At 39.8% G+C, this 26164-nt stretch overlaps 3 protein-coding genes across 4 annotated transcripts; all 3 read right to left on the bottom strand.

Moving 5' to 3' along the window:
• Positions 1–1182, bottom strand: LOC122080747 (protein METHYLENE BLUE SENSITIVITY 1). Of its 2 annotated transcripts, none has more exons than XM_042647574.1 (2): positions 1025–1182; positions 1–678 (listed from the first exon to the last, which is right to left on the bottom strand). In XM_042647574.1, exon 2 carries the CDS (start codon positions 599–601, stop codon positions 284–286), a length of 318 nt encoding a protein of 105 aa, XP_042503508.1. In that variant the 5' UTR covers positions 602–678; positions 1025–1182; the 3' UTR covers positions 1–283. The 2 variants fall into 2 exon arrangements, with proteins under 2 accessions (XP_042503508.1, XP_042503509.1); XM_042647575.1 differs by having other exon boundaries at positions 1–668; positions 1025–1173.
• LOC122080746 lies at positions 1092–25752 on the bottom strand. The gene is made up of 6 exons (XM_042647573.1): positions 25619–25752; positions 4526–4696; positions 4190–4314; positions 3757–3837; positions 3251–3484; positions 1092–1312 (listed from the first exon to the last, which is right to left on the bottom strand). Exons 3-6 carry the CDS (start codon positions 4245–4247, stop codon positions 1164–1166), a joined length of 522 nt encoding a protein of 173 aa, XP_042503507.1. The 5' UTR covers positions 4248–4314; positions 4526–4696; positions 25619–25752; the 3' UTR covers positions 1092–1163.
• On the bottom strand, positions 24644–26164 carry LOC122081675 (ATP-dependent DNA helicase PIF1-like). Its single transcript, XM_042648865.1, has one exon. It carries the CDS (start codon positions 26162–26164, stop codon positions 24644–24646), a length of 1521 nt encoding a protein of 506 aa, XP_042504799.1.

Consider the following 26164-nt stretch of genomic DNA (forward strand, 5'->3'; position numbering starts at 1 on the left):
TATCCACAACCACACTGCTATATATAGAGATTTGAAGCATACCCAAGAGTTCACAACATCAAGATAGCCAGATAATACATATGCATGGAAACATATTTTTAAGTTTGGGCTTTTAAGTCTTCGTAGCTTTAGCAGAACATCAATAAACCCCTCCTCCTCACCTCATATAAGTAGTCTCAACAGGAAAAAGTTGCTGAGGGTTCTAACACTCCCACCACAACTCCTAAGTTGCTAAATAAAAGGGTGAGAAGGAAGAAATTAAAAAGATTAGAAAAAGGGGATTCTACTTCTTGAAGCTACCGCGGACCCCAGGACGAGGCTTACTAGAGGGTTCGGCCTCATGGGTAGCATGCAAGTTGATGAGCTTGGCCTCGTCGTAGGGGATCTTTGGATGCTTAGCATCGTGATGTATCTGCATAGATTTGGCATCAGGAGCAGTAGTCTTACAATGAGGACATTCGAATTTGGCGTGGCCACCCTTGTCCAGCCCAGAGCGGTTTACCTGCCCGGCCTTTCCGCCGCCTCTGTTGGTGGTGGCCGCATCAATCTTCGCGGCTATCTCTTTCGCCGTGTGCTTCTTGGGCTTTGCCTTTCCGGTCATGGCCGCTTCTCTCCTTCTCCCTTTCTCTCTCCCTCTGTCAGTGACTATCTCAAAACCCGACGATGATCTGAAAAGCCCTAATCCAAGAACAAATATTTCTCAAATTAGAAGACCGGGTAATAAGTAAAATAGTACGAGTTATACAAAAAGGGAGTAAGAGAAAGGATGTATCAAACGCAAAAGCGAAATCAGTGTCGAATTATCAAACCCTACCTCACCCACCCATCGATCATTATAGATCGATCATCGGTCAAAATATTAAGGAAAAAAGGGGAAGAGACAGAAAATTAGTACGGATCTTGACTTTCCGTTATTTCTGCTACAGAATAAGGATTCCGTCATCGCATGAACGATAAAAACAAAAGGGTCCTTACTCCTCGCCGTTTGCAGGAATTGAAGGAAGGGGGGATTCAAGATACTTACGTTCTCTGCGACCAGGATTCTCCACACCACAATCCAACCAAAGCCTTGCTGCTCTTCTTCTTCTTCCGCTATTGTTTAACCGTTGTTGACGACACCACCGCTGCCGAAAGATACTAATAACTATGAATATATATACCCTCTACAAAGCCAAAGCGCGACTCTCCTCAATTGCCCTATCTATCAATCTATTCCCTCCGTACTTTCTTTGAAGGCATAAAGAATGGTGTAAGTCCGGCGTAAACCGGGAAGGCAAGCTGAGCTTTTGATATCTGCCACGTGGAATGTAACCTGGGCAAATCCAAACCATTGAATGAAAAAGTCAAAAAATTTACTTGAAAAATAGAAACTACAGGTCCTGTTTGGTACAGATTCTATTCTTTTTTTTTTTTTTCCTTTGGAATACTTATGTGGAAATAAATGTGTTCAATAACGTTGAGTAAAATGTATCGCTGAATTAGGAAAGAAATAAATAACACGTTGAAATGCATATTAATAGAAATACTTCTCAAACTTCTACAAAATTATGTAAATGCCATCCTTCACAAATAATTAAAAAATAAATAAATAAATAACGATAACATCCTTCACTAATAAGTTTATTTAAATAGGATTTTCTCTTTATTGAATAAAATATATAAAATAAAGGGAAAAGGCAATCCAAGACTAATATTCATTTTTCCTTAATACATATCAATCAATTCTTAATACATTGTGTTGTGTCCGGTTCAACAACCATTATACTCACATGGCTCCTCATTTTTGTCTACCTCTGTTATTTACAAAAGATTAAAGATGTTCTATCAAAAACTGTGGTAATAGTAAAGATGTATTTCATTCTTTTATATGGTCCTTAATGGTGGGGTATTACTATTAGGGACCACGGTCAAAACCAAAGTCATGCATGCGTGGTGGATATATATATATATATATATATATATATATCTGCTCTGTTTTACTTGCCATTTAATTTTGGATTAAAAATGTGATTCACACAACCTATCTGATTGATTGCGAGGTTTGCACTTTTCAAGAGAAGCTTCTTTGCTTGCATTGATATTTTTCCTCATTCTCACTTTTTTTTTTGGGTTTAGTGTTAATGCTTTGCCTCATAAAATAATTTCTTATTCATGTTCCAACGAAATTAAATTTTTGTGGCAAGATATGAAAATGCAAAATATTGCTTCACTTTTCAACTATTGTCTAAAATGTAGTTAGTTCTTGTAATGCTAACACTCTTTTCTTCCTAAAAACATTGGCATCATTTGAAGATCTACACATGGATTGGAGAACAAATTAAGTCTAGACACATTGAATACAGGCAACATAGCTTCTCAAAATTCTTAATGAGATCAAGAAATTACTATAACTAAATGGAGTATGGAGATTTTTCTTTCATTAAAAAGACAACATCATTATATTAAACGAAGGAAAAGAGAACATAATCAATAAGGGAAAGTTTTCAATACCCACAATGAAGGAAATTCCTAGAATCGAAGAGTCAAAATTACACCCCCTCTTGTACAAAGTTCGATAATGCTTTCATTGTACCCTAATACCCTTTTCCCACCATCTAAGGGCATCGATAAAGGAAAACATGGTCTACTATATGCACTGTGAAGGTGGTAGATGAGCAAAGATGGAGATCATTATTAGTAAAAAAACATCTTCGGTTGTGAGAGTTTGAAGTCGTAGTGGATCATTCCAAACTTCTGCTATGGTTGGAGAAAGAAATCGATTTAAGAGGAAAGAGGAGAGGGCAAACCTGATGAAGGAAAAGACTATACTATGGAACCGAAATAAGTTGGACTACAGAGCAGATGAGGATCACAGGCTAATCCGAGAATAAGATGAAGGATAAGTTCTACAAGATGTTCCTATCTAAACCTCAGTCATTCTACTCCATCTGAGACATCGACTGGTCTCCAAATCCCATCCCTTCTTGATAATCCATGGACAACCAATGAGGGATGTGTATAATAAAGTTTACAAGTTGTTCTCAGATGTAATTGAAGCCAAAGAAGGAAGATTTCACAAAACTCTACTTGGTAAACGGGTCGATTATTCGGGCACTTTGTCACAGTCGCAAGCCCTTCGCCTTCATTATGTCCATGCGGATTGCCTTGCGAAATAGCAATAGAGCTTTTCCAGACATTTGTTTGTATAGTTAAATTGTTAAACTAAAGCTTGTTCCTTGAAGAAATAATCGGGGTATAAAATATTATGAACCTTCAAAATATGTCAGACATTGCAGTTGAGCAAGCAAAGTTGAAGCCTCTACCCATGGGAGATTTTTTTTTTTTTTCTGAGAAGTAGACCCAGGGAGAGTTGAGCTCATGACCTCGTAATAGTGAAGCGTTGATCTTTGCCAACTGAATACTCCCTTAAGGTTAACCCATGGGAGATTAAGTGTACCTTCCTTCCGTAGACACCATTTCGTGTCGACAGTCTCGAAGGCTGGATCTGCACACAAAAGCAACCATAATCTGGTTGCCAAAAAATCACACCATACAGAGACTGCATATTAAGGTTTCTAGAAGGTACGTTTTTGATCAAATAGACAGCAGTGGAGAATGCTTCTATACTTTATCAAGGAGGCATAGATGCTTGATAAAGCAAGGCCATCCCCAGTTTTACGATGACAGTTTGATGTTCAAGCATATAGGACCAAAATAATTGGCGACCAAAACCAACTGCTGATAAAAAAACTTAGAACCCGGTTTTGGGAAACTCACCTCCACCATCTGATTGAAAGATCTTGATATTTCTCCCAAACTGATTTTCCACAAGAATGAAAACTTTGACATGAAAAGACCCTGAATTCCTCTTTCAAGGACATATCTGTAAATACCGTGAGAAATCTAATACCAAAAAAGAAGCAAAATAGCTAAACTTTAACAAAGAATCATTAAGGGCTGGATCCCATAAGAAGTCCCAATGGGCCTTCTTGAACAAAGGATTGATAGCATGATCTTGAGAATCAAAAAAGGCAGTTTACTTATTTGGCAATAATCAGAGATGTCCAAAGTATTAACAAACTTGTCCATAAAAAAAAAAAAAAAATATATATATATATATATATATATACACACACACACACACATATAATCAAATAATTAACCATCCAAGAATCAGAATGCCAAATATCAAATCTCCTCTAAAGCTGACCTGCCACGGTATGAAAAAAATAAGCTTCATAATGACCAAACGCAGTAGCTCCATCCATCACATAATCCACCTTGCCTACTCCCCTTGTCCACCATTCAGTTTGTTATCTTCTCCAATTCAAAGCCCTCAGAAGTGAAGAAACAAATGTAAGGATGTTCAGATGTTAATTGATATCAGACAAAAGATTCTTGTTCATATCCGGATAAAACATAACATTATGTAATGGCACATGACCATCAATAGCAGTATATGTTGTGGCTATATGAGAGAGGAAGATTCTCTCCGTGACCAACCATAACTGAATCAGAACCAAATATGTGAAGTTGGTGAGCTTACCAGCATCTCCAGTTACACGAGTTGTTGCTCCAGTCTCCGGAAACCATGCTGCATCTTGTGTATCAGCATGAGTTACTGCAGCAAGCACTTGAGGCAAGTCTTGTGGCCGTATGCATGGTTAAAAATTGCCTAAAATGTGATACTTTTCACCACGGGTTTCGCATATTGGATCTGAACCAGAAGATGGGAAAACTTTAGAGTGTTGCTGTTTTTTTGGTAGCTCGAGATCTATTACCATGTGGCAGGTTCAAAGAACTAAACGAAGTGACCAATCAGTCCTGTTATATGTCTGTGAGGTCTGCGGAAATCCTTCTATTTGCATAAAAATAGTCCTCCTTTTCCTCCAGTTTTTGGGGCTGTGATTCCGTTTGGTTTTTCCTCAGTTTCTCATTCACTGCTCCTTGGTCTTCAGTTGTAGTAAATGGGTCATATCATGTTCCCATCCATCATTTTTAACAACTTACATGGCTTTTGGTTTCAATACCTCAAGGAAACAAGCACTGGAAGATATTTTGAAAATTGTCATTCCTTGCTTTATCTGAATAGTGGAGAGTTAATCTAGGCTTGCAATTCAGTTATTAATGCAAGACCGATGATTCAATAATGAATCAAATATGCCATCTTCCTTGTGCTTCATTACATGGGATTTGCTTCCCGTCCCCCCCCCCCTTTTGTTCCTCTTCATTCAGTTTGCACAGATTCTCTAAATGAAAAGAAAATAAAAGTTGAATGCAAGACGCATGAAAAAATTTGTATCATAAAATTATGGATCATTTCTTTCAAGTCCAAACTGGTTATTCCAATCAAATACTCAAAACGACATGGACTTGTTAAGCCTACCAAAAGAACAAAAAAAAAAGTGTGTGCGCAAAATAAAGTTAATGATGCTATTGTTCTTCAATACTGCTTGAGAGCTGGAGGGATTTTTGCTACTCTCCACTATTGCATTCAGAAGAAAGAACTTTGATTAGGCCCTCCAACAATAGCACACTTTCCATTCATGTCACTTGAAATGGGTTAGCTAGACTTCTTCTGCAGCCTCAGGTCTTATGACCCTAAAGGACTGCTCTCTGATTTAGGTGAATATTCAGGAAAGCAAAGAATACTACGTATTTTGACATGGTAATCACTCCACAATTACCATAATTCATGCTATTCCACATAGCAAGAAGACTTACTAAAGTACAATGGAAGGGGAAAATAACAGATAAGAAAAATTATACTTTGATGAACAAAGACACTGGGGCTTGGAAGGTAATTAGTTCAATCTAGATTTCTAAAGAACTGGAACCAGCAGTATTGGTCTTAAAGAAATACAATCATGACAAAAAACTACTTGTGTCCTACGTATCTTGGATTTAAGCTCAAACCATATTTAGGAAGTCTAAGTAACAGAGTATGTTCTTACAGTTTTCTATCAAGAGCTGAAAATACCATCTGTATTTTCAACTTTATTAATTGTTTGATGTTTTTGTTCACCAAAATAATTGTCCTGTATCAGTTTTTAAAGCTTACCAGCTTAAGTATTTCTTCATTAGTCTGATCAAATCAGGGAGACAAGTATTCTGCCTCAAACCTCTCCCCCCCCCCCCCCCCCCCCAGTTTCTAAATCCAGTAGGATTCTAAAATTCTAGAATTTATTTTTTCAATTATAATAACCAAAACTAATTGGAATAGAAAGAAGAGATATAAAACTAATATACAACAAGAACCACATCAATCCACATAGGTAGGAAATTGTTTAAAGGAGCTAATAATGGGATAGGGGGACAAATAAAGGGATTCCCTATCTATCCCATACACCGCCAACTCAGCAGCTAATGAATTGGCAAATTGTGTCCCCCATTAGAAAGAAAAATTCCTGTTCATAGATAAGGGTCAAGCATTCTGAATGAAGTGCATATATACCCTTCTGCTCCTGAATGAAGCCACCCAATTATCAATTTCAGATCACCTTCTATTACTGCACTCAACCACACTGAACCCATTTTTGCCCTTAATGAGCTGAGCTAGACTATTCCTAGCAGCATGTTTACAATATCTTTGACAATATCTACTCTCTTCATATTTGATGCCATAACAATGTCGGTCAAAAATTAAACTACCTTTAGTCACATAAACATCAAAACTATAGAGAACATGTTTGTGCATACTGAAGGAATAAATTATTATGAACACTAATATATATATATATATATACAACAATCCACGAAACAGTAAACAACCATTTCTTTATTCACCCACCAGGATGAGTGATATGAAGACATTAAAATACCAAGGGGTAGACCAAAAGTGACATGAAAAGTAGCAGTGAGATGACATACGAATAGCCTTGGCTTGACAACTGACAGGACCTTAAATAGATTTAAAAAGCCACAGAATTCATGTAGCCAACCCCATTTAGTTGGGAATAGGCTGAGTAAGTTGATTGAGATGAGTCGAGTTAGACAAGAACATCCACTATTGCTATAAATTATGATAGTTTGCAAGGGTCAGTCACCTATTAATTATTGCTATTTTATTCGGGAAACAGCCTCTCCACAAAAATATCCCCTCAGCCTAATTCAGCTATTATTGCAAATGTATCCAGCCTTACGCCCACTTCTGTGAACATCATGAGTTAGACAAGAAGAAGAACAAAACCAACTGTTGGATGTGGTAATGACTTGTGTCTGATATGCACTAGCCCTTTTTATTTATAACAATGGAGAGAAGGTTCTAAAGAATTACAAAGACCATTAAACCCCTTAGGGTCCATTTGGTAACTGACACTTTCCCTAAAACCCCTAAAACTCATTATTACAACACTCCCCCTCAAGTTGGTGCATAGATATCACATATGCCCAACTTGCAGATAATAGGATGAAACATCTTACTACTAAGACCTTTAGTAAATACATCAGCCAGTTGTTCATTATTGGGAACAAAAGGCACAGTGATAAGACCCATATCCAGTTTCTCTTTGATGAAGCGTTGATCGATCACCACGTGTGCACATGCTTGATTCGATTATGCTGGACAGGGTTGTAAGCAATGCTAATGGCAGATTTGTTGTCACAAAAGAGCTTCATAGGAAGGGTAGCAGGAACAGCCAAATTAGTGAGAAGACTATGAAGCCATAGGAGTTCACAAATGCCATGTGCTATAGCACGGAACTCTGCTTCGATACTTGAACGGGCAACCACGGCTTGCTTCTTCCTACGCCATGTAACAATATTACCACCAACAAAGGTGCAATAACCAGTAGGAAACCCACGGTCATCAGGGGAACCTGTCAGCATCTGTGAAGGACTCCACCCTAAGATGATTATGAGGAGAAAAAAGGATGCCACGTCCTAGGGCAGATTTCAAGTACCGGAGAATGAGGAGCACAGCTTCCATGTGAGTCGAGTAGGGATCATACATGTACTGAATATCCAGGCTGACAGCAAATGCTATGTCAAGGCATGTATGAAAGAGATATATCAACTGCCCCACTAATCTCTGATATCTCCTCTTATCCACCGGATCACCTTCCTTGATACTCAGGTGACCATTAGCTTCAATAGGAATGTCTGCCGGCTTACACCCCAACATACTTATCTCAGAGAGAAGATCAAGCACATACTTCCTCTGAGACAAGTATATCCCAGAAGAAGACCTAGCAACTTCAATGTCGAGGAAGTAACAAAGTTATCCTAGATCTTTGATCTCGAATTCCTCACTCAAGTATCTTTTGAGGCGAGAGATTTCTGCCAAATCATCACCAGTAACAACAATATCATCTACATTGACTATTAGGATAGCAATCTTCCCACGAGATCTCTTGATGGACAGAGTGTGGTTGGTATTGCTTTGAGAGTAACCTGTAGCGACCATAGCCTTATGGAAACGTTTGAACCAAGCACAAGAGCATTGCTTCAGCCTACACAGAGCAAGCTTCAGCTTGCATACCTTCCCTTGGGTTTTGGGGCAAGTGAACCCAGGAGGAATGTCCATATATACTTCCTCCCTAAGTTCCCCATAAAGGAAGGCATTCTTCACATCTAACTACTGGAGATCCCAATCTAAGTTGGTGAAACAAGCCAAGATAACACGAATTATGTTCATTTTAGCAATTGGAGCAAATGTCTCCTAGTAGTCAATCCCATGAGTTTGTGTGAAGCCTTTGGCAACAAGTCTAGTCTTGTACCGATCCAATGTACCATCAGCCTTCTGTTTAACTGTGAAGACCCACTTGCAACCAACTGTCTTCTTTTATGAGGGAAGACACACCAGATCCCATGTGTCATTCTTCTTCAAAGCCTGCATCTATTCAACCATAGCTGCCTGCCATTGTAAGTCTGCACTTGCTTTCTGTCAGGTATGAGGAATGGATACAGAGGAAAGAGAAGACACAAAACTATAGTAGGAAGGAAAAAGTGAGTCATAAGAAACAGTTTTAGCAATAGGATGTAAAGTACAAGACCTAATGCCTTTTCGAACAACAATAGGCAACTCAAGAGACTGATCAATAGAAGGAGAAGAAGAATTACCAGGGTCCAACGGGAAAAGATCAAGCTCAAGAGGAGACAACTGACATTGGTAGGGTAGATGCTGGATGTGTAGTGGTATGAGTCTGCTCTCTGCAACTATACAAACGTATCTCTAACAGAGGCGAAGTAGGAGAAATAGGAGTGTCACTCTCCCCCTGAAACGGGTTACTAGTAAGGATAGTAATTTCAAGAGACGACGGCACATCTTCCGTAACGGAAGGAGACTCCCCCTGAAGAGGTGTCGCAGTGTAGTAGGACGCAAATTCGTGAAAGACAACATCCATAGTCACAAATCAATGCCGAGTAGGAGGATGAAAACACCGATAGCCTTTCAGAGTAAGAGCATACCCCAAAAAATGCATCGGAGACCACGAGGATCAAACTTTCCATAAGACGATGATCGTAAGCATAGTAAACACTACCAAATACCTTAAGAGGAACAAGAAAAGCATCGGAACCTTGGAGAAGATCCAGAGGGGAGCGGAAGGGATGGACCCGAGAAGGCATTCGGTTGATAAGAAAGGCAGTAGTGAGAATTGCGTCGCTCCAGTACTGGGGAGGAACATGCATCTCAAACATAAGAGAGCGTGCTACCCCACAAAGATGGCGATTCTTATGCTCAGCAACCCCATTCTGAGCCAAAGTATCCACACAACTACTTTGATGAATCATCCCATGATCGGAAAAGTAAGCTTGAACAGACCCTTCAAAGTGTTCACGACCATTGTCGCTTCGAAGGATCTTAATGGTAGCACCAAACTGAGTCTGAATCATGTGGTGAAACTCCTAAAAGCAACATAAAGTCTTGCCCTTGGTTTGCATCATATAAACCTAAGTAGTCCGAGAATGACAATCAATAAAAGAGACAAACCACCGATAACCATTGACGAACACATAGCGGGATGGACCCCAAATATCAGAATGTATCAATGAAAAAGGAGGATCACTTTTATTTTCAGAAACATAATAAGTGATTTGAGCTTGTTTGACCAAAACACATGCTTCAAAAAAAAAATTTGACTCGAATTATAATTTTTAGAGGAAAAACTCTAGATAAAGTTCCCAAAGGGGGATCTCTCAACAGACGATGCCATTGCAGTAACTCAGAGATGGGAGGTGACGTAGAAGATGTCTGAATAGCCTAACCAGAGACCAAAGCCAATTCATCATAAAGAAAATACAGACCATTATGTACCCTACCAGAGCCAATCGTTGCCCCTATCACCAGATCCTGGAAAAACACAATGAGACAGGAAAACGGTGACTTTGCAATTAAGACTGGAAGTAAGACTACTAATGGACAAAATGTTAGCAGGAAAAGAAGGAACATGCAATACAGTAGAAAGGGATAAAGACGGGGTACAACTAACAGAGCCCTTTCCCAAAATAATGGAATAAATCCCATTAGCCAATTTGACCTTACCATTACTAGGACAAGTAGTGTACTGTGAAAAAAGAGGCAAGCGACCTATCATATAATCAGAAGCCCCAGAGTCTATACTCCATGGGGTAAAAGGGACAGACATATTATGGCCACAAAAGGAGATACCTACCCAGAATGGGTGGAATGAGCACCGCTCACAGTGGCTGGTGCAAGAGAGTCTGGACATGTCAAGAGGCACCGGAGGGCAGTAAGCTTATCAGATGAGAGCGAGGCTACTGAGGTGCTAAGAGCAGAGTCAGAGTCAGAGTCAGAGTCAGGGCTCTCAGTATGGTTAGCCTGCCCAGAAGTATCGGCACGACCCTTCCCTAGCCCTTTTTTAGATGCATCAACAAGACATCCATAAAGCTTCCAACAGTGCTCCTTGGTGTGATGCTCCTTCCCATAGTAATCGAACTTCACTGGAGTCCTGGTAGAGGAGCCACAAAACTATGGGGTTGCCCTAAGGGACTGAGTGCCAGAGATAAGTGCAGATCTCTCAGTAGGAGTGGCGGCTTGCTGTGGAAGCATAGTGGTACGTCGACTACCCTCAAGTTGGATAATAGCATATGCTTGATCCAAGGTAGGAAAGGGGTCACAACTCAAAACCTAGGACCGCAGCTGATCAAACTCCACATTCAGACCTGCCAGAAAGTCATAGACCCTGATCTTGTCATCTCGCTTATGAAAACTGGTGACATCTTCAGGGGTGGAAAAAGTATACTCATAGAAATCCAACTCAGTCTATAGTGTCTGCAACTCATAGTAGTACTATGACAGAGTGAGCCCCCTTTGCCTCAGATAACGAACCTTCTGGCGAAGCTCAAAGACCTGAGCATCATTCCCTGCCTAGGAATAGATATCCTGGACAGACTTCCAGATCTTCACAGTGGAGTCAAGGAGGAGATAACCACGCGAAAGTTGTGACATGGAGTTAACAAGGAAGGCTATAACCAGAGAGTTGGCACACTCCCACTTGTCAATCTCAGGACCGATGGTCGAACGCTTTGTGGTTCCAATGAGGTACCCGTAATAATCACAAGACTTGATGGAGATGCAAACCGAGTGTGACCACATAAAGAGGAAAGGTAAGAAGAGTCATGGTGTCTCCACCAGTAGAAGCAGATGAGTTGGTAGGCATGGTTGCTACTCAAGGGGGCGTGCAAATAGAAGAGACACTAGCCGGAGATAGAGAAAGCACCAAAATAACCAGAAAAGGCTAAAAACCCCCAAAAAATGGATAAAGGGTAAAACCCTGAGAAAACGATTTTGGGGATAGCCATAGAACAAAGACCTCAAAAGAAAAAGTGGTCGGTACATACCACTATAAGACGATTGGAGCATCGAGCGGAGAAAAAGCATCCCAACAATAAAAAAAAGATTTCAAGGAGAAAACCCTGAAAAAGTGATGAAAAAAAGGTTCCGGGTCTCTCAGATCATTATAGAAGAGATTCTGAGAGCCCAGGGGAAGGATGGATGGAGGCTAGAAACCCTCTTAATGGTTTATGAAGCTCCCACCACGAGAGAGAAGCAGATGAAGAGAGATGGAGGGAAGCGCAAATGAAGGAGGCACTGGGAGAGAGAGAAATAAGAAAGAGGCAAAGAGATGGAGAAGAGGGAGAGCCCTTAGGGTTTTGGATCCTAAGGGCTAAGGCTCTGATACCATTTAGATAGGATAATGACTTGTGTCTGATATGACACTAGCCCCTCTTTATTTATAACAATAGAGAGAATGTTCTAGAGAATTGCAAAGACCATTAAACCCCTTAGGGTCCGTTTGGTAATTGACACTTTCCCTAAAACCCATAAAGCCCATTATTACAACAACTTAATGGGTAGGCTACATGGATCCAATCAAGTGAAGGAAAAGGAAAAGTAAAAGTGAAAGGAAACAACCGATGCCAAAAACAGTAGCATAGTACACAACAGCTATATGTGGTCTGCTACCTAAAACATAGCCCTCTAATCCACTCTATTCGCGGTCATACTTGCGATAAGGCCTAAAACTATGCATGTCTTTCCTCACAACCTCTTCTATAGTCATTTTTGGCCTGCCCCTTGCTCTTTTGGATCCTTCTATTTGGATTAGATCACTCCTCCTTACTAGAGCATTCGATAGCCTCCGTTGAATATTGCCATACCATTTCAAACGATTTTCCTGAAGCTTATCATTTATTGGGTCAACTCCCAAATCTTCTCTAATGTTATCACTCCTTATCTTATCCTTCCTAGTTTTCCCACACATCCACCTTAGCATTCTCGTCTTTGCTAAACCAAGCTTATCCGACCCATACATTATAGATAGTTGTACGACTGTACTATAGAACTTTAAATTTTACAGGGACACTTCGGTCACACAAAATTCAGATGTACCTCTCCAGTTAATCCATCCCACTTTAATTCTCTGTGACACATAAATACATCATCCTCTATATTGCCTTCTTTATTTATGATAGATTCCAAATATCTAAAAAAATCACTTTGCGGTATCTCCTTCCCCTCAATAGTCACCACATCCCCTCAAAAACCTATCAATTATTGCTAATTTTATTCTTGGCTACCAAATAGATCTAATTTGTCAGAGGGAATGGTACCTTACATAATATGAGAAGGTACCATTTAAGTATTGTAGTCAAATTGCTGCCAAAATACCCTTGAAAACACCATAAGCAAACTTTATGATGATAAAAAGGGAAAAAAGAACCCTGAAAAGCAGTATAACCCCTGTGTCTAAACACAAAGTAAGGTGAAATGACCACCATGTCCCTACTGATGCTTCCACGCAAGTTCCCAATGACTCCCACGCTGGCGTAGGGGCCATGGTGCCTTATAGGAACTCTCTCCCTAATAAATAAAAAAAAGCATACACAATGCACGAGGTTCCCGCAACTGTAGGGTCTAGGAAGGGGCATATGTACACAGCCTTACCACCACTTTTTGTGGAGAGACTATTTCCTTGTTTGAACCTGGGAGTGACTGGGACCATCATATGCAAAACTTTATGATGCCAAACTACATTATAATACATTTTTTTCTTTACAACAAGTCAGCCTTATCCCAACTAAAGCTGAGGCTTAGAGGGGACACGGTACTTTGCCTCAGGACGCGAGGTCCCATAATCAAACCTTCGCCACTGCACCTAACTTCTTGGGGCCACCGCACAAGTTTCCGTCTCGAACTGACCCGCTCCTGTGTAAGTGGTATCACAGTGACCCCAGGGATTAGTCGGGTAAAAAAGATCCGGACACCCTGGGTATCAAAAAAAATAAAATAAAATAAAATAAATAAATGGGGTTGGCTACATGGATCCTTGCCTTCCAATCAATTCTATTCGACGTCATACTTGATACATGGCTTAAGCTATGCATATCATTCCTCACTTCTGCTAAGATCATTTTAGGTATACTCCTAACTCTTTTAAATCCTTCAATCTGAATCAAATCACTCCTCAGTACTGGAGCATCCAAAGACCTCCGTTGAACATAGTCATGCCACCTCAAATGAATTTCTCATAGCTTGTCATATGATAATGCTACTCCCAAACCAACTCTAATATGATCATTCCTTACTTTATCCTTTCTAGTTTTACCACTCATCCAACTCCACTACACTGAGTTTATCTAAGCGTATGCCCAACATTCCACACCGTACATAGTCTGTCATATGACAATCCTATAATTTTTTTTATTTTTTATTTTTTGAAGGAATACGTGATCACACAACACTCCAAACACACCTCTCCACTACATCCATCCTATTTTAATTCTTTGTGAAACAGTATCCTCTATATCGCCTTCTTTATTTATGATTGATCTCAGACACCTAAAATAATCACTTTGCAGAACCTCTCTCTCATCAATATTCACCACCTCATTATCTATCCTTGTCAAACACCATATACTCTGTCTTTGTTCCAATTATCTTAAAACCTTTTGATTACAAGATTGATCTCCATAACTCCAACTTGGTGTTAATCCTTGATTTTGTCTCATCCACCAAACAATATCATCAGCAAAAAGCATATATAAAGGAACCTCATCTTTAATGTCTCGGGTTAATTCATCCATGATAAGAGCAACAAATAGGGACTAAAAACTGATCCTTGATGCAAGTAAATAGGAATTCACTACCTTTACCACCCATAGTTACCGCGCCATCATACATATCATTAATTACATTCATATATGATGAAATTGGGATAATGACTTGTGTCTCACTTGACACTAGCCCTCTTCTATTTATAGTAAATAGTAAATGAGATATAAGTGCAATTATAGTTCTGCCCTTATACCCATAAGACCACATTACAACACTCCCCCCCCCAAGTTGGTGCATAGATGTCACACATGGCCAACTTGCATAGAATCGGATGAAACGCTTTACTACTAAGATCCTTTGTAAGGACATCTGCCAACAGATCTCCAGACCTTACAAAAGGAATACAAATAAGGTCCTGCTCCAGCTACTCCTTGATAAAGTGTCTGTCAATCTAGACAAGCTTTGTGTGGTCATGCTGAACGGGGTTATGAGCAATACTAATGGCTGACTTCTTGTCACAGTACAACACCATAGGCATCGGAATTAGCATACCCAAATCACAAAGAAGCCCCAGAAGCCAAAGTATGGTCGCTAACACCATTTGCCATAGCCCGAAATTCTACATCTGCATTGGATCAGGTCACTACTGCCCAGCTTCTTGCTATGCCAAGTGACAAGGTTGCCACCAACATAAGTACAGTATCCTGACATGGATCTTCGATCATGTGGAGAGCCAACCCATCAGCATCTGTATATGCCTCCACATGCATATGAGTAGAGGAGGAGAACCAAATGCTCTTCCCTGGAGCTGATTTCAAGTAGCGAAGAACGCAAAAAAAATTACCTCCATATGAGAAGAGTACAAATCCTGTATGTACTGACTCAACAAATTAACTGCATAGGCGATGTCAGGCCTAGTATGAGATAAGTAGATGAGTCGCCCAACTAGTCTCTGGTTTTGACCTCTATCCACTAGTTCACCATCCTTCCTTCTCAAATGACCTATAACCTCAAGAGGGGTATCTGTTGGATTGTACCCTAACTTTCTAGTCTCAGAGAGGAGATCTAGAGTATACTTTTGCTGGGAAAGGAACACACCTCTAGTAGAACGGGCCACCTCAATTACAAGGCAGTATTTCAATTTACCCAGATCTTTAATTTCAAATTCTTTACCTAGATAAATCTTCAACTTTGCTATTTCAGCCTCATCACTCCTAGTAACGACTACGTCATCAACAGATACAATGAGAATGGTAATATGATCACCAACTCTCCTGATAAATAGGGTGTGATTAGCATTAATTTGCTTATATCCCACTAAAAACATAGCCTTGTGAAAGTGACCAAACTATGCTCTAGGAGATTGCTTCAGCCCATACATAGCTTTCCTTAGTTTACATATCTTCACCTGAGTTTCTTCGCCGGAATAACCTGGAGGGATGTCTATATACACTTCTTCTTAAGTTCTCCGTGAAGGAAGGAATTTTTTACATCAAGTTGTTGCAAGTCCCATCCCAAGTTAACAGCACATGAGATAATAACTCTAACAATGTTTATCCTAGAAACTGGTGCAAATGTCTCTTGTTAGTTGATTCCATTGGTCTGAGTAATACCTCTAGCTACCAATCTAGCTTTGTACCTATCCATAGTTCTATTTGCCTTTTGTTTTACTGTAAACACCTACATCCTACTGGATTCTTATGAGGTGGAAGAGATCTCAACTCCCATGTGTCATTCTTTCCAAGAGCCCTCATCTCTTCATCCATTGGACTTTTCCACTATGGTTCTACAAAAGCTTCCTACCAATTCTGCGAAATAGAAATAGAGTACAAAGAGGACAAGAAAGCATGATAGGGAGTTATAAGACATAACATTGGAAATAGGATGTTAAGAACAGGTCCTACTTCCTTTATGGACAACAATAGGGAGATTCAGAAATGAACCAACGACATCTAAAGGAAGGAGATTACCTGATGGGATGTTAGACTCTAAAGGAGAGGACGATTGGCGAGGTAAAGTGGTAGTGGTGTCTTTCTTCTTTCGACGAGAATACACCTGCAATTAGTCCCTCTTAGTATTAGTAGATTTCGGCTCCCCCCTGAATATAACTCTCTGGCAACCCCTTTTCAACAACAGCTTCTTCCTCCTCTTCTGGAGCGAAAGGAATACCAACACCAAATGAGGCAATAAATGGCATGTCTTCACCAACATTTCCAGTAGAACCAGACTCCCCCTGAAGAGGTGCCAGGGTAGAATAGTAGGCCTCTGCCTCATGGAAGACCACATCCATTGTGTCATACACCGAGTGGGGGGTGACAACACTTGTAACCAAGGTTCACGGTATCAGGTTTCGACCTCTGGGGAGACCGAAATTTCTGTGAAAACCTGGGAAATTTTGAGGATACCGGGGAATTTTTCTCAATATGGTGAAAACTTAGGTTTCGACCCCCAAACAATGTTTTTTTTTTTTTTGTCTGATTTTTTGTGTACAACCTATTTTAAACATTTCTAACACAGTCACATCATTAGTTTCATAAAAAATAAATAAATAAATAAAATAAAAAAATAAAAAACACAAAGTCTTACTTATGTGGTGAACCAAAGGTTCGATAATCATTACGCTGACTTGTTGGCTTAAATTCTAAAACTTTACTACATAATGACTATATATAGTCTACAATCTACATCAAAACATAAGACATAATCCAAATGATCCAAAATAGATAAAAATATTACATCGTCGACAGTTATCTATCAACACTGAACAGCAGTGACTCAATTACTCAACACTCGAAAGTAGTAACTCAATTCCAAGTAGAGTGTCTAGGCGGTTCCATCCAAGTAGTGATTCACTATACCCTCAAAGCACGTATGTTATCTTTTCTAACATTATTTAGTAAGCTATATATACCTTATATCATAAAAAATCAACATTAAGCCACATCAAGTCATTAAACTCAACATTTAGCTGCATCAAATCATAAAAAATCAACATTAAGTCACATTAAGTTATAAAGAATCAACATTTAGAGAAATGCTCTTGTTCTATAATAAGTTTGACTGGTCAAATGATTTTTATTTTTACATGAAACTTTTTGTATTAGGTATAACATAAAACCAGTTTTCCAATAAGTCTAAGATTACTTAAATTTGAGTTGTAATGACATAGTTATGTTCCGGTCAAACTTATTTTAAAGTACGCGAATGCTGTTAAAATCGCTTGAATGAAAATAATTTTAGGGATATCAAAACAAAATATTATTTTATCGGACTTTTGGTTTTTAGCAATGTTTTAACATTATAGGATTTATCAAATTTTCATAATTGAGAAAAACCCCAACATTTAAAAGTTGAAAATCGCCCCTATAACCAAAATCCAGTTTTTTGTTCTTGGACTGGGGGGGCTGACTTTTTATCCTTTAGGAATTTGATTTTTAAACTTTTTTTATTGGATTCAAATGGGGGGTATTTCCTTATTTATGAATAATATCTTAAGTAAATGAAACATTTACTTAAATGATATTTGACATAAATAAGTGCCAAAAAATGAAAATCTCCACTTCCCCAAGTTTCCCACACTTGGGAGACAAAATGCACAAGAGAAGGTCGAAATTTCCCATGTTTTAGTCAAAACATGGGAACTTTGGTCGAAAGCTGTCGAAATCAGGTCAAAACAAGAGATTTTTTAAAATCCCCTATGGTTTCGTTTCGACCTGTGTCGATACCTGCGAAACATGCGAAATTTCGCATGTTTCACTCGAGTTTACGAACCATGCTTGTAACCCTTCTGCGTGGGTACCCTAGAAATATACACAGGAGACCCCGTGAATCAAGCTTGTTGTGTGGATGATGATTACAAGAAAAGCAAACACAGCTAAAAACTTTAGGAGGAGCCACAAAAGAGGTAAACCCAATAAGGAGCTCAATGAGACAATGAGAGCACAATACATGGGATGATATCCTATTGATAAGGTATGCAACAGTTAGGACAATGTCACTCCAGTACTATGGTTACATGCATCTCAAACATCATAGAACAAGCAACCTTCAATAAGTGTCGGTTCTTTCATTAAGCAACTTTGTTCTGAGGTGGGGTATCCACACAGCTGGTTTGATGGACAATTCCATTGGCAGCCAAATAAGACTGAAGAACTTTCCCCATACTCCGTACCATTATCAGTACGCAATACCTTTATCTCAGCATCATACCAAGTCTGAATCAATTTGTCAAACACCTGGAAGCAAGTAAAGACCTCACCTTATGGTGCAATAAATAAATCCATGAAAGGCAGGAATGACAGTCAATGAGGGTAACAAACCAACGATATCTATAAATAGAAACACGACGTGTGGGACCCACACATCAGAATGTATCATGGAAAAAGGAATAGTGCATCTATGATCCGAACTAGAATAGACACTTCGAGTTTGCTTAACAAAAATACATCACAAAAAATAATTAAGTCGAATTACATTTCTAAAATAAAGCAGTGAAAATCCTAGATAAAGTCCCCAAGGGGAATTTCCTACAAAGCCATCCATGTAACTCTGACAAAGCTATGTTACAATCAATGTGATGCGCTTGTGTAGAGTGAACTGTGAGAGATGCACCATCGAGTAAGTAGAGACCACCACTGACTTTACCACTACCAATCGTTGCCCCCCATCACCAAGCCCTAAGAGATACAATAAGAATGAAAGAAAATATTTTTGTAGTTCAAGTCCCTAATGATACTACTAATAGATAATAAATTAGTAACAAAATCGGGAACATGCAACACAGAAGAAAGAGGTAATAAAGAGGAAAACTTAATAGTTCCCATCCCAGAAACAAAGAGAGGGAACCATTAGCGGCCCTAACTTTAGTTTTACCTGAAGAGGAACTATATGTAGAAAAAATAACTGGGAGAACCTATCATGTGATCTGTTGCACCAGTGTCAATAATCCAGGGATGGGACACAACCATAGTTGTCACGACGCCAAGGCGAACCAAGGTAGTGGAGGGTTGTCTAAGCGCTTAGGTGAGAAGGCGTTCGCCTTAAGGCGAACAAGGCAACCAAGTGTTATTTTTTATTTTCCCTATTTTCTAACACTATTTAGTAAGCTATATATACCTTATATCATAAAAAATCAAGATTAAGCAACATCAAGTCATTAAAAATCAACATTTAGCTATATTAAATCATAAAAAATTAACATTAAGGCATATTAAGTTATAAAAAAATTAATATTAAGGCATATTAAGTTATAAAAAAATCAACATTTAGAGAAATGCTCTTGTTCTATAATAAGTTTGACTGGTCAAATGATTTTATTTTTACATGAGACTTTTTGTATTAGTTGTAACATAAAACCAACTTTCTAACAAGTCTAAGATTACTTAAATCTGAGTTATAATGACAAAGTTATGCTCCGGTCAAACTTAATTTTAAGTGCGCGAATGCTGTTAAAATCGTCTTAATGAAAATAATTTTATGGATATCAAAACAAAAGATTATTTTACCGGACTTTTGGTTTTTAGCAATGTTTTAACATGATAGAATTTATAAAATTTTCATAATTGAGAAAAACCCTAGCATTTAAAAGTTGAAAATCACCCCTATAACCAAAATCCATTTTTTGTTCTTGGACTTGGGGGCTGACTTTTTATCCTTTTGGAATTTGATTTTTAAACTATTTTTATTGGATTCAAATAGGGGGTATTTGCTTATTTATGAATAATATCTTAAATTCATAAATAAAACATTTACTTAAATGATATTTGGCATATATAAGTGTCAAAACACAAGGCGACTGCTGCCTAGGCCCTAGGCAAACCGCCTGGAGGCCTAGGCGATGCCTTGACAACTATGGACACAACAGATGCACAATGACCACCAAATAAGAAACCTGAGTGGGCAGAGTGGGACTCGGATGTAATTGGCATTGATGTTACAACAACAGCAGTGGAGGATAAGGGTTCCATCCTAGTCATCATATGACGTAGACGAGTCATCTTATTTGGAGAAAAAATACCAATAAGGGCAGCCGTATCTGAAGTATCAGAGATCTCGAATTGGTTTGCTTGGGACTAACTAGAGCATCCACAACCCTAATCACGCCCAAGGAATCGGCTGGATGCCCATAGAGTTGCCAAAAGTCTCCTTCGTGTGCCTTCCTTACCACAATAGTTACAATGGATTGGTTCCCACATAGCAGGAGGACGATCACTGGGTTTAGTAGTACCACCACGAGACTAGGTTCCCATACCTAACCAGAGTATAATACAGAGCGCTCAGCAAGAGTAGACGGAAGTATAGCAATGCCTAATGCCCTTAGACTGGATCAATACACAAGTCTACTAACACGATTAACATGTGCCTAAATCTGGTCAAACTTTGGATTCAAACCAGCCAACAAAACATACACCCAGATCATGTCTTCCCTCTTTTTGAAACCAATAACATCTGTGGGACAAATAGGATGATAGGGCTCATAATAGTTTAAACCCTACCACAAACCACGCAACTCATAGTAGTATTGGGTAAAGGTAAACTCCTTCTGGGTGGTGCCGTAAAGTTTCCGTTGTATCTCAAAGCACTGAGCATTGTTCCTGTTAAGTTTGTCTCAAATTCTTGACCCGTTTTGAAGAATGACCCGCTCCGACATATTTTGGTGGCGACCTGAATGGGAAGTTTTCTCAGATTTGTGATGGAAGTAGAGGGGTTGGGCATGGATCGACCCGTAACTTGGAGGAGTATATAATGTATTATCGTCTTGTTGAGCAAGTTATTATAATTTGGGGGTTTTCGAGCTAGGGTTTCAGAGAAAAGTTTTCTTCCCGCTGTTTGGGTATAATCTATCTTCTACATAGTGAAACATCTTCTTCTTCACCCGAGGACATAACCCACCACAAAGGTGTATGAACCTTGTTAAATCTCTGTGTATTGTGCGAATCTATCTTTGTTTATTTTCGTGTGTTTGCTCTAACAGTTCCCAACATGGAAAAACGTCTCCTTTGCAACCTCCCATATCATAACAATATCCAACAATAAATATCCTAGAGCAAGGGAAGGAACTATGGAGTTAAGCAAGAATGACATAACTAAATGGTCGGAAAATTCCAATTTGTCCTGAGAGGGACCAGCAGTAGTAGGATAAACAAGTTTACCTATGAGAAACCCGGAGAAGTCACGGGAACTGACAACAAGGTAATAGGATCTGGACCACATCAAGTAATTACTCTCATCTAGCTTAATGGAGCTTGTAGGGAAGTTAGGATAGTCACCATGGGAACCACAACTCCCTCTGTCCGAAGCAATAGATGGTGGTTGAATCTTTTGTTGTGGCCATAGCTGTTGATCTCAAGAAAAAAACTTGGGCGAGACAATCTCAAGCAACCAAGAGTATACAAGAGCTTGAAGACTTAGGGATTTGGAAAAACATCATATAACTAACATGGAGAGGCAAATGAGGGCCCCAGTGGGATAAACTCACCACCGAGGGTAAAGAGAGTTGCTACCTAAAATGAGAGAGTGAGAGAAAAGGTGAGAGAGAAACCAAAGGCAAGGGAAGGAAGGGAGGCAAGAGAGAAGTGAGAGACAAGAGAGAGGCGAGATCCGAGAAAGAGAACTGAGAGGCCAAAGGAGAAAAAGGAGATGAGAGGGTGAGAGGCAAGAGAAAAAGGAGATAGGATGAGGCAAGAGAGAGAAGGGGAGTTGTGGAAAGAAAGAGGGAGAAAGAGAGAGAGAGAGAGAGAGAGAGAGAGAGAGAGAGAGAGAGAGGCGATGGGCTTAGATCATAGGGGCAGCAAGGAGGAAGGCAATGGAGAAGTGAGGAAGGTGAGGGAGGCGATGGCGGTGGCGGCCGATGGGTCTTAGAAGTTTTAGGGTTTTGGGGAAATCCTATTAGGGATCTCAAGCTCTGATATCATAATGAAATTGGGAATAAAGACTTGTGTCACACTTGACACTAGCCCTCTTCTATTTGTAATAAATGAGATATAAGTACAATTACAGTTATGCTTTTATACCCATAAAACCACATTACAACAATATATTTACTTGAAACACTTCTTTTCACTAGTACTTGCCAAATTAACTCTTTAGGGACTCTGTCATAGGTTATTTCTTAGTCAATAAAGACCATATAGAGATCCTTCTTGCAATCTCTAAATCTTTCTATTAATCTCCTAAGTAATCTTCCTGATATAAAACCAATTTGGGCTTCAATAACCCTCTCCCATAGTACATTTTTCTTTAAATATAAAAAATATAAATCTATAGCACAATTAATGCATACATATATTATTATTACATATAGTATATCTGAGAGGTGGTAGTAGGGGGTGAGGAGAATCATAACTCACTCTCTTGTCATGGTCTATTAGTAAAATCTTGTCGTAATAATGGGCTTTAGTGTAATTTATGGTTGTATCCAAATGGGCCCTTAAGGGTTTTATTTCATTATGAATAAAGGGGGCTTATGCCAAGTGAGAGACACAAGTCACAATTTCTCCCTAAATCAACATGGTATCAGAGTATGCTAGGAACCCCTCCCCAACCCTAACTCTTCTTTCTCTACTTCTCTTTACCATCATCGCCGCTGCCCCTCTCTTTATCGAGACTCACCACCACCGCCTCCCTCTCTTTCTCCTCCCTATGAGGACCTCTACGGCCGTATTACTCTCGCTACCACTCTCTTTTCTCTCTTACTCACGACTCTCTCTCTCTCTCTCTCTCTCTCTTGCTCGTTGGCATCTTATTCTTCCCTTTTGATAACATGAATCGAACCGTATAATCATGCTGATTGGGTAGGTTCTCCAGATGAACATCGTTCCACTACGGACTATCGTACAGTTCTTGGTGGCAACCTGGTTACATGGCATAGTAAGAAGCAAGTAGTGGTGGTCAGATCTAGCGTAAAAGCTGAGTTCCGAGCAATGGTGCACAGTATTTGTGAGCTGCTTTGGCTACGAGGTCTTCTTCAAGACCTTGGTATGTCTATTCAGTTGTCGATGCTGTTATATTGTGATAACAAGTCAGCCATCAGCATTGCACAGAATCCAGTCCAACATGATCATACTAACATGTTGAGATTGATAGGCATGCTATCAAGGAGAAGTTGGAGCAAGGACTTACATGCATCCCTTTTGTGAGAAGTGAATATCAGTTGGCAAATATTCCTAGAAAGTGACTTAGTAGCAAAGTTTTTTATTCTATTTTATGCAAGTTGGGCATGTGTGATATCCATGCACCAACTTAAGGGTGAGTGGTGTAATAATGGGTTTTACGGTATTTTATGGTTGTATCCAAAGGGGCCCTTAAGCCATTTAGTATTTTATTTCATTATAAATAAAGAAGGCTCGTGTCAAGTTAAAGACATAAGTCACAATTTCTCCGCAAACCAACAAATCATCAATGTTAACACAATCTTCAGAGGGAGCAATTGCACCCTTGTCTTCCCTCCCACCCCATCCCCATCCCCATCCCCATCCCCATCCCCACCCATGTCATCTGCTATTCCCATTTCCTTAGTTTCCCACTGGCAAATTTAATAAACCACTTTTTCTGATTGGGATTGTTCTCTCAAGCACCTGATTATTCTTTCCTTGCTATATATAATGTGAACAGTATCTATCTCAAACAGAAATGTTGGAGGCTCCACATTCCATCTATGATGTGTAGAATCGTGTAATCGCATAAATAGGTAAGCTCAGTTATGTTTTGTAAAACCAAGCAACCTGGATTTATAACTCATGCTGGAGTCATTCCTAAGATCCAAACAGCCAATCTATGCGGCCTATTTCTTCCATGCCAACAAAAATTATTTCACATCAAGTCCACAATCTTTTATATACCTGGATATGGCCATCAGGCAGATTGGGGTGGACTGGGTTACAAAAAGTATCCAAGTGGTTTTTCCAGCTCGGGTGAGAAATTGCAATAGTTGGGAAAAGGCTGAGTTTGTTGTTGTCGGTTGAGAAATTGCAAGGTATCAACTTGTTGAGGGAAGAGTGAAAATTTCACTTTCAATTTACAAAAGAAAATTAATTAACCAACCATTTAAACAAGGCCTCAAGACTCAAGAGATAAGCGAAAGGAAATTGATTTTTTCTGTAAATTCCAGCTAAGCTACAAGCTAGAGCAGTGAACGAAATGGGATGGTCAAGATTGACAACCAAAAAGGTTCTGATAGAACTCCAGGACCTTTGGATGTGCCTTGATCTTTGAGGAATCAAAACCTGATAAATGGAGACCATCCAAGCTCCTCACTCGAGAAAGTGCAACATAAACCATCCCACAACCAAATGCCCTAGAGAGATCAGTGTGAAGACTGTCGAGAGTCATGCCTTGGCACTTGTGAATGCTAAGAGCCCATGCAGGTATAAGTGGCAGTTGCCTGCGTGTGGCAAACACAGTTTTTCCCTGTGTCACATCCCATCTGTCTGGAGAAATCACCATCTCTTGCCCTGAATCAAACTCTACTATAGGTAGCAACCCACTGTCCGATATGTCCGTGACCTGATACTTTTTAAAACCCCTGATTTTACCGGTGGCACCATTAACCAGTCCACAACTGGGATCGAAGTTTTTCAGCAGCATTACTCTGGCACCCAAACAAAGCTCCAACTTATCAAGAGCAACCCCCAGATTCAGTTGGCTCTTCCAAGGTTGCCGCCCTACATCTAATGCCGTGTAAGTGTAAATTTCTTGGCCCAAGCTTCTCAACCTCTCATCATTCACCCTCTTTAAATCCTGTTTCATCGGAAAGAGCCGAATAACAAAGGGATCAGGTTCACTTTCTACGAGTCTAGTGTTCAGAAGTTGCAAGTGTTTTCTATCATTAAACCCTCTCCTTATTCCGTGAAGTAAATTGATCAGTTGAGTATCAGACTGCCTAAAGATTTGAGTGAGTTCAATATGTTGGTCAAAGCTCGCATTCCAGCATTCAGCTTCAAACGCAAATTCCTTATTAGACTTAGAAGAACCATTAGTAGTAAGAGAAACAGGAGGTAATTGAAAGAAATCACCACAGACAATAAGCTGTATCCCTCCCCACACTCGATTCTTGTGATTGGCCCGTATCCCCCTGGCTATGTACTCAAGATTGTCAAACAAATCGGCATCGACCATGCTTACCTCGTCGATGACCAATGCCTTGGCCCTTCTCCATCTCCGGTAGGTATCCTTCTTAGATGCTGCAGTAAGAAGCAAGGTTTCACGGTCGGCGGTGCCGAGACCTATGCCGGCAAAGGAGTGGAGGGTCATGCCGCTGAGGGCACAGGCAGCTACACCAGTCGATGCAGTGACGAAGACGTGTTTAGAACCGTGGATTTGCGTGAGGATCTCGATGACGTGCTTGAGCAAGATGGTCTTCCCAGTTCCGGCAGAACCCGTAATGAACACGGACTCGCCTGCGGAGACGATGTTCAACGCTTGTGACTGCTGCTCCGTCAATGGAAAGGATGTCACCGCCGGCGCCGGACTACAATTGAGCTCTTTGGCTGCTTTGTGTGCTGGACTTGGATTTGGAGTTGGACTTGGACTTGGACTCCAAGTGGTCTTGCGGCTCTTGCCTTTGAAGGAAGAGGATTTGCTTCCGCTGCTGCAGAAGCTCCGCAGACATGTTGGTGTGAATGTCGTCGGTCTGTAATAGATGCGGACAACAGAGAAGACGAACTTCAT

The sequence above is a fragment of the Macadamia integrifolia genome, chromosome 6, assembly GCF_013358625.1.
Source record: "Macadamia integrifolia cultivar HAES 741 chromosome 6, SCU_Mint_v3, whole genome shotgun sequence".
Taxonomy (NCBI): domain Eukaryota; kingdom Viridiplantae; phylum Streptophyta; class Magnoliopsida; order Proteales; family Proteaceae; genus Macadamia; species Macadamia integrifolia.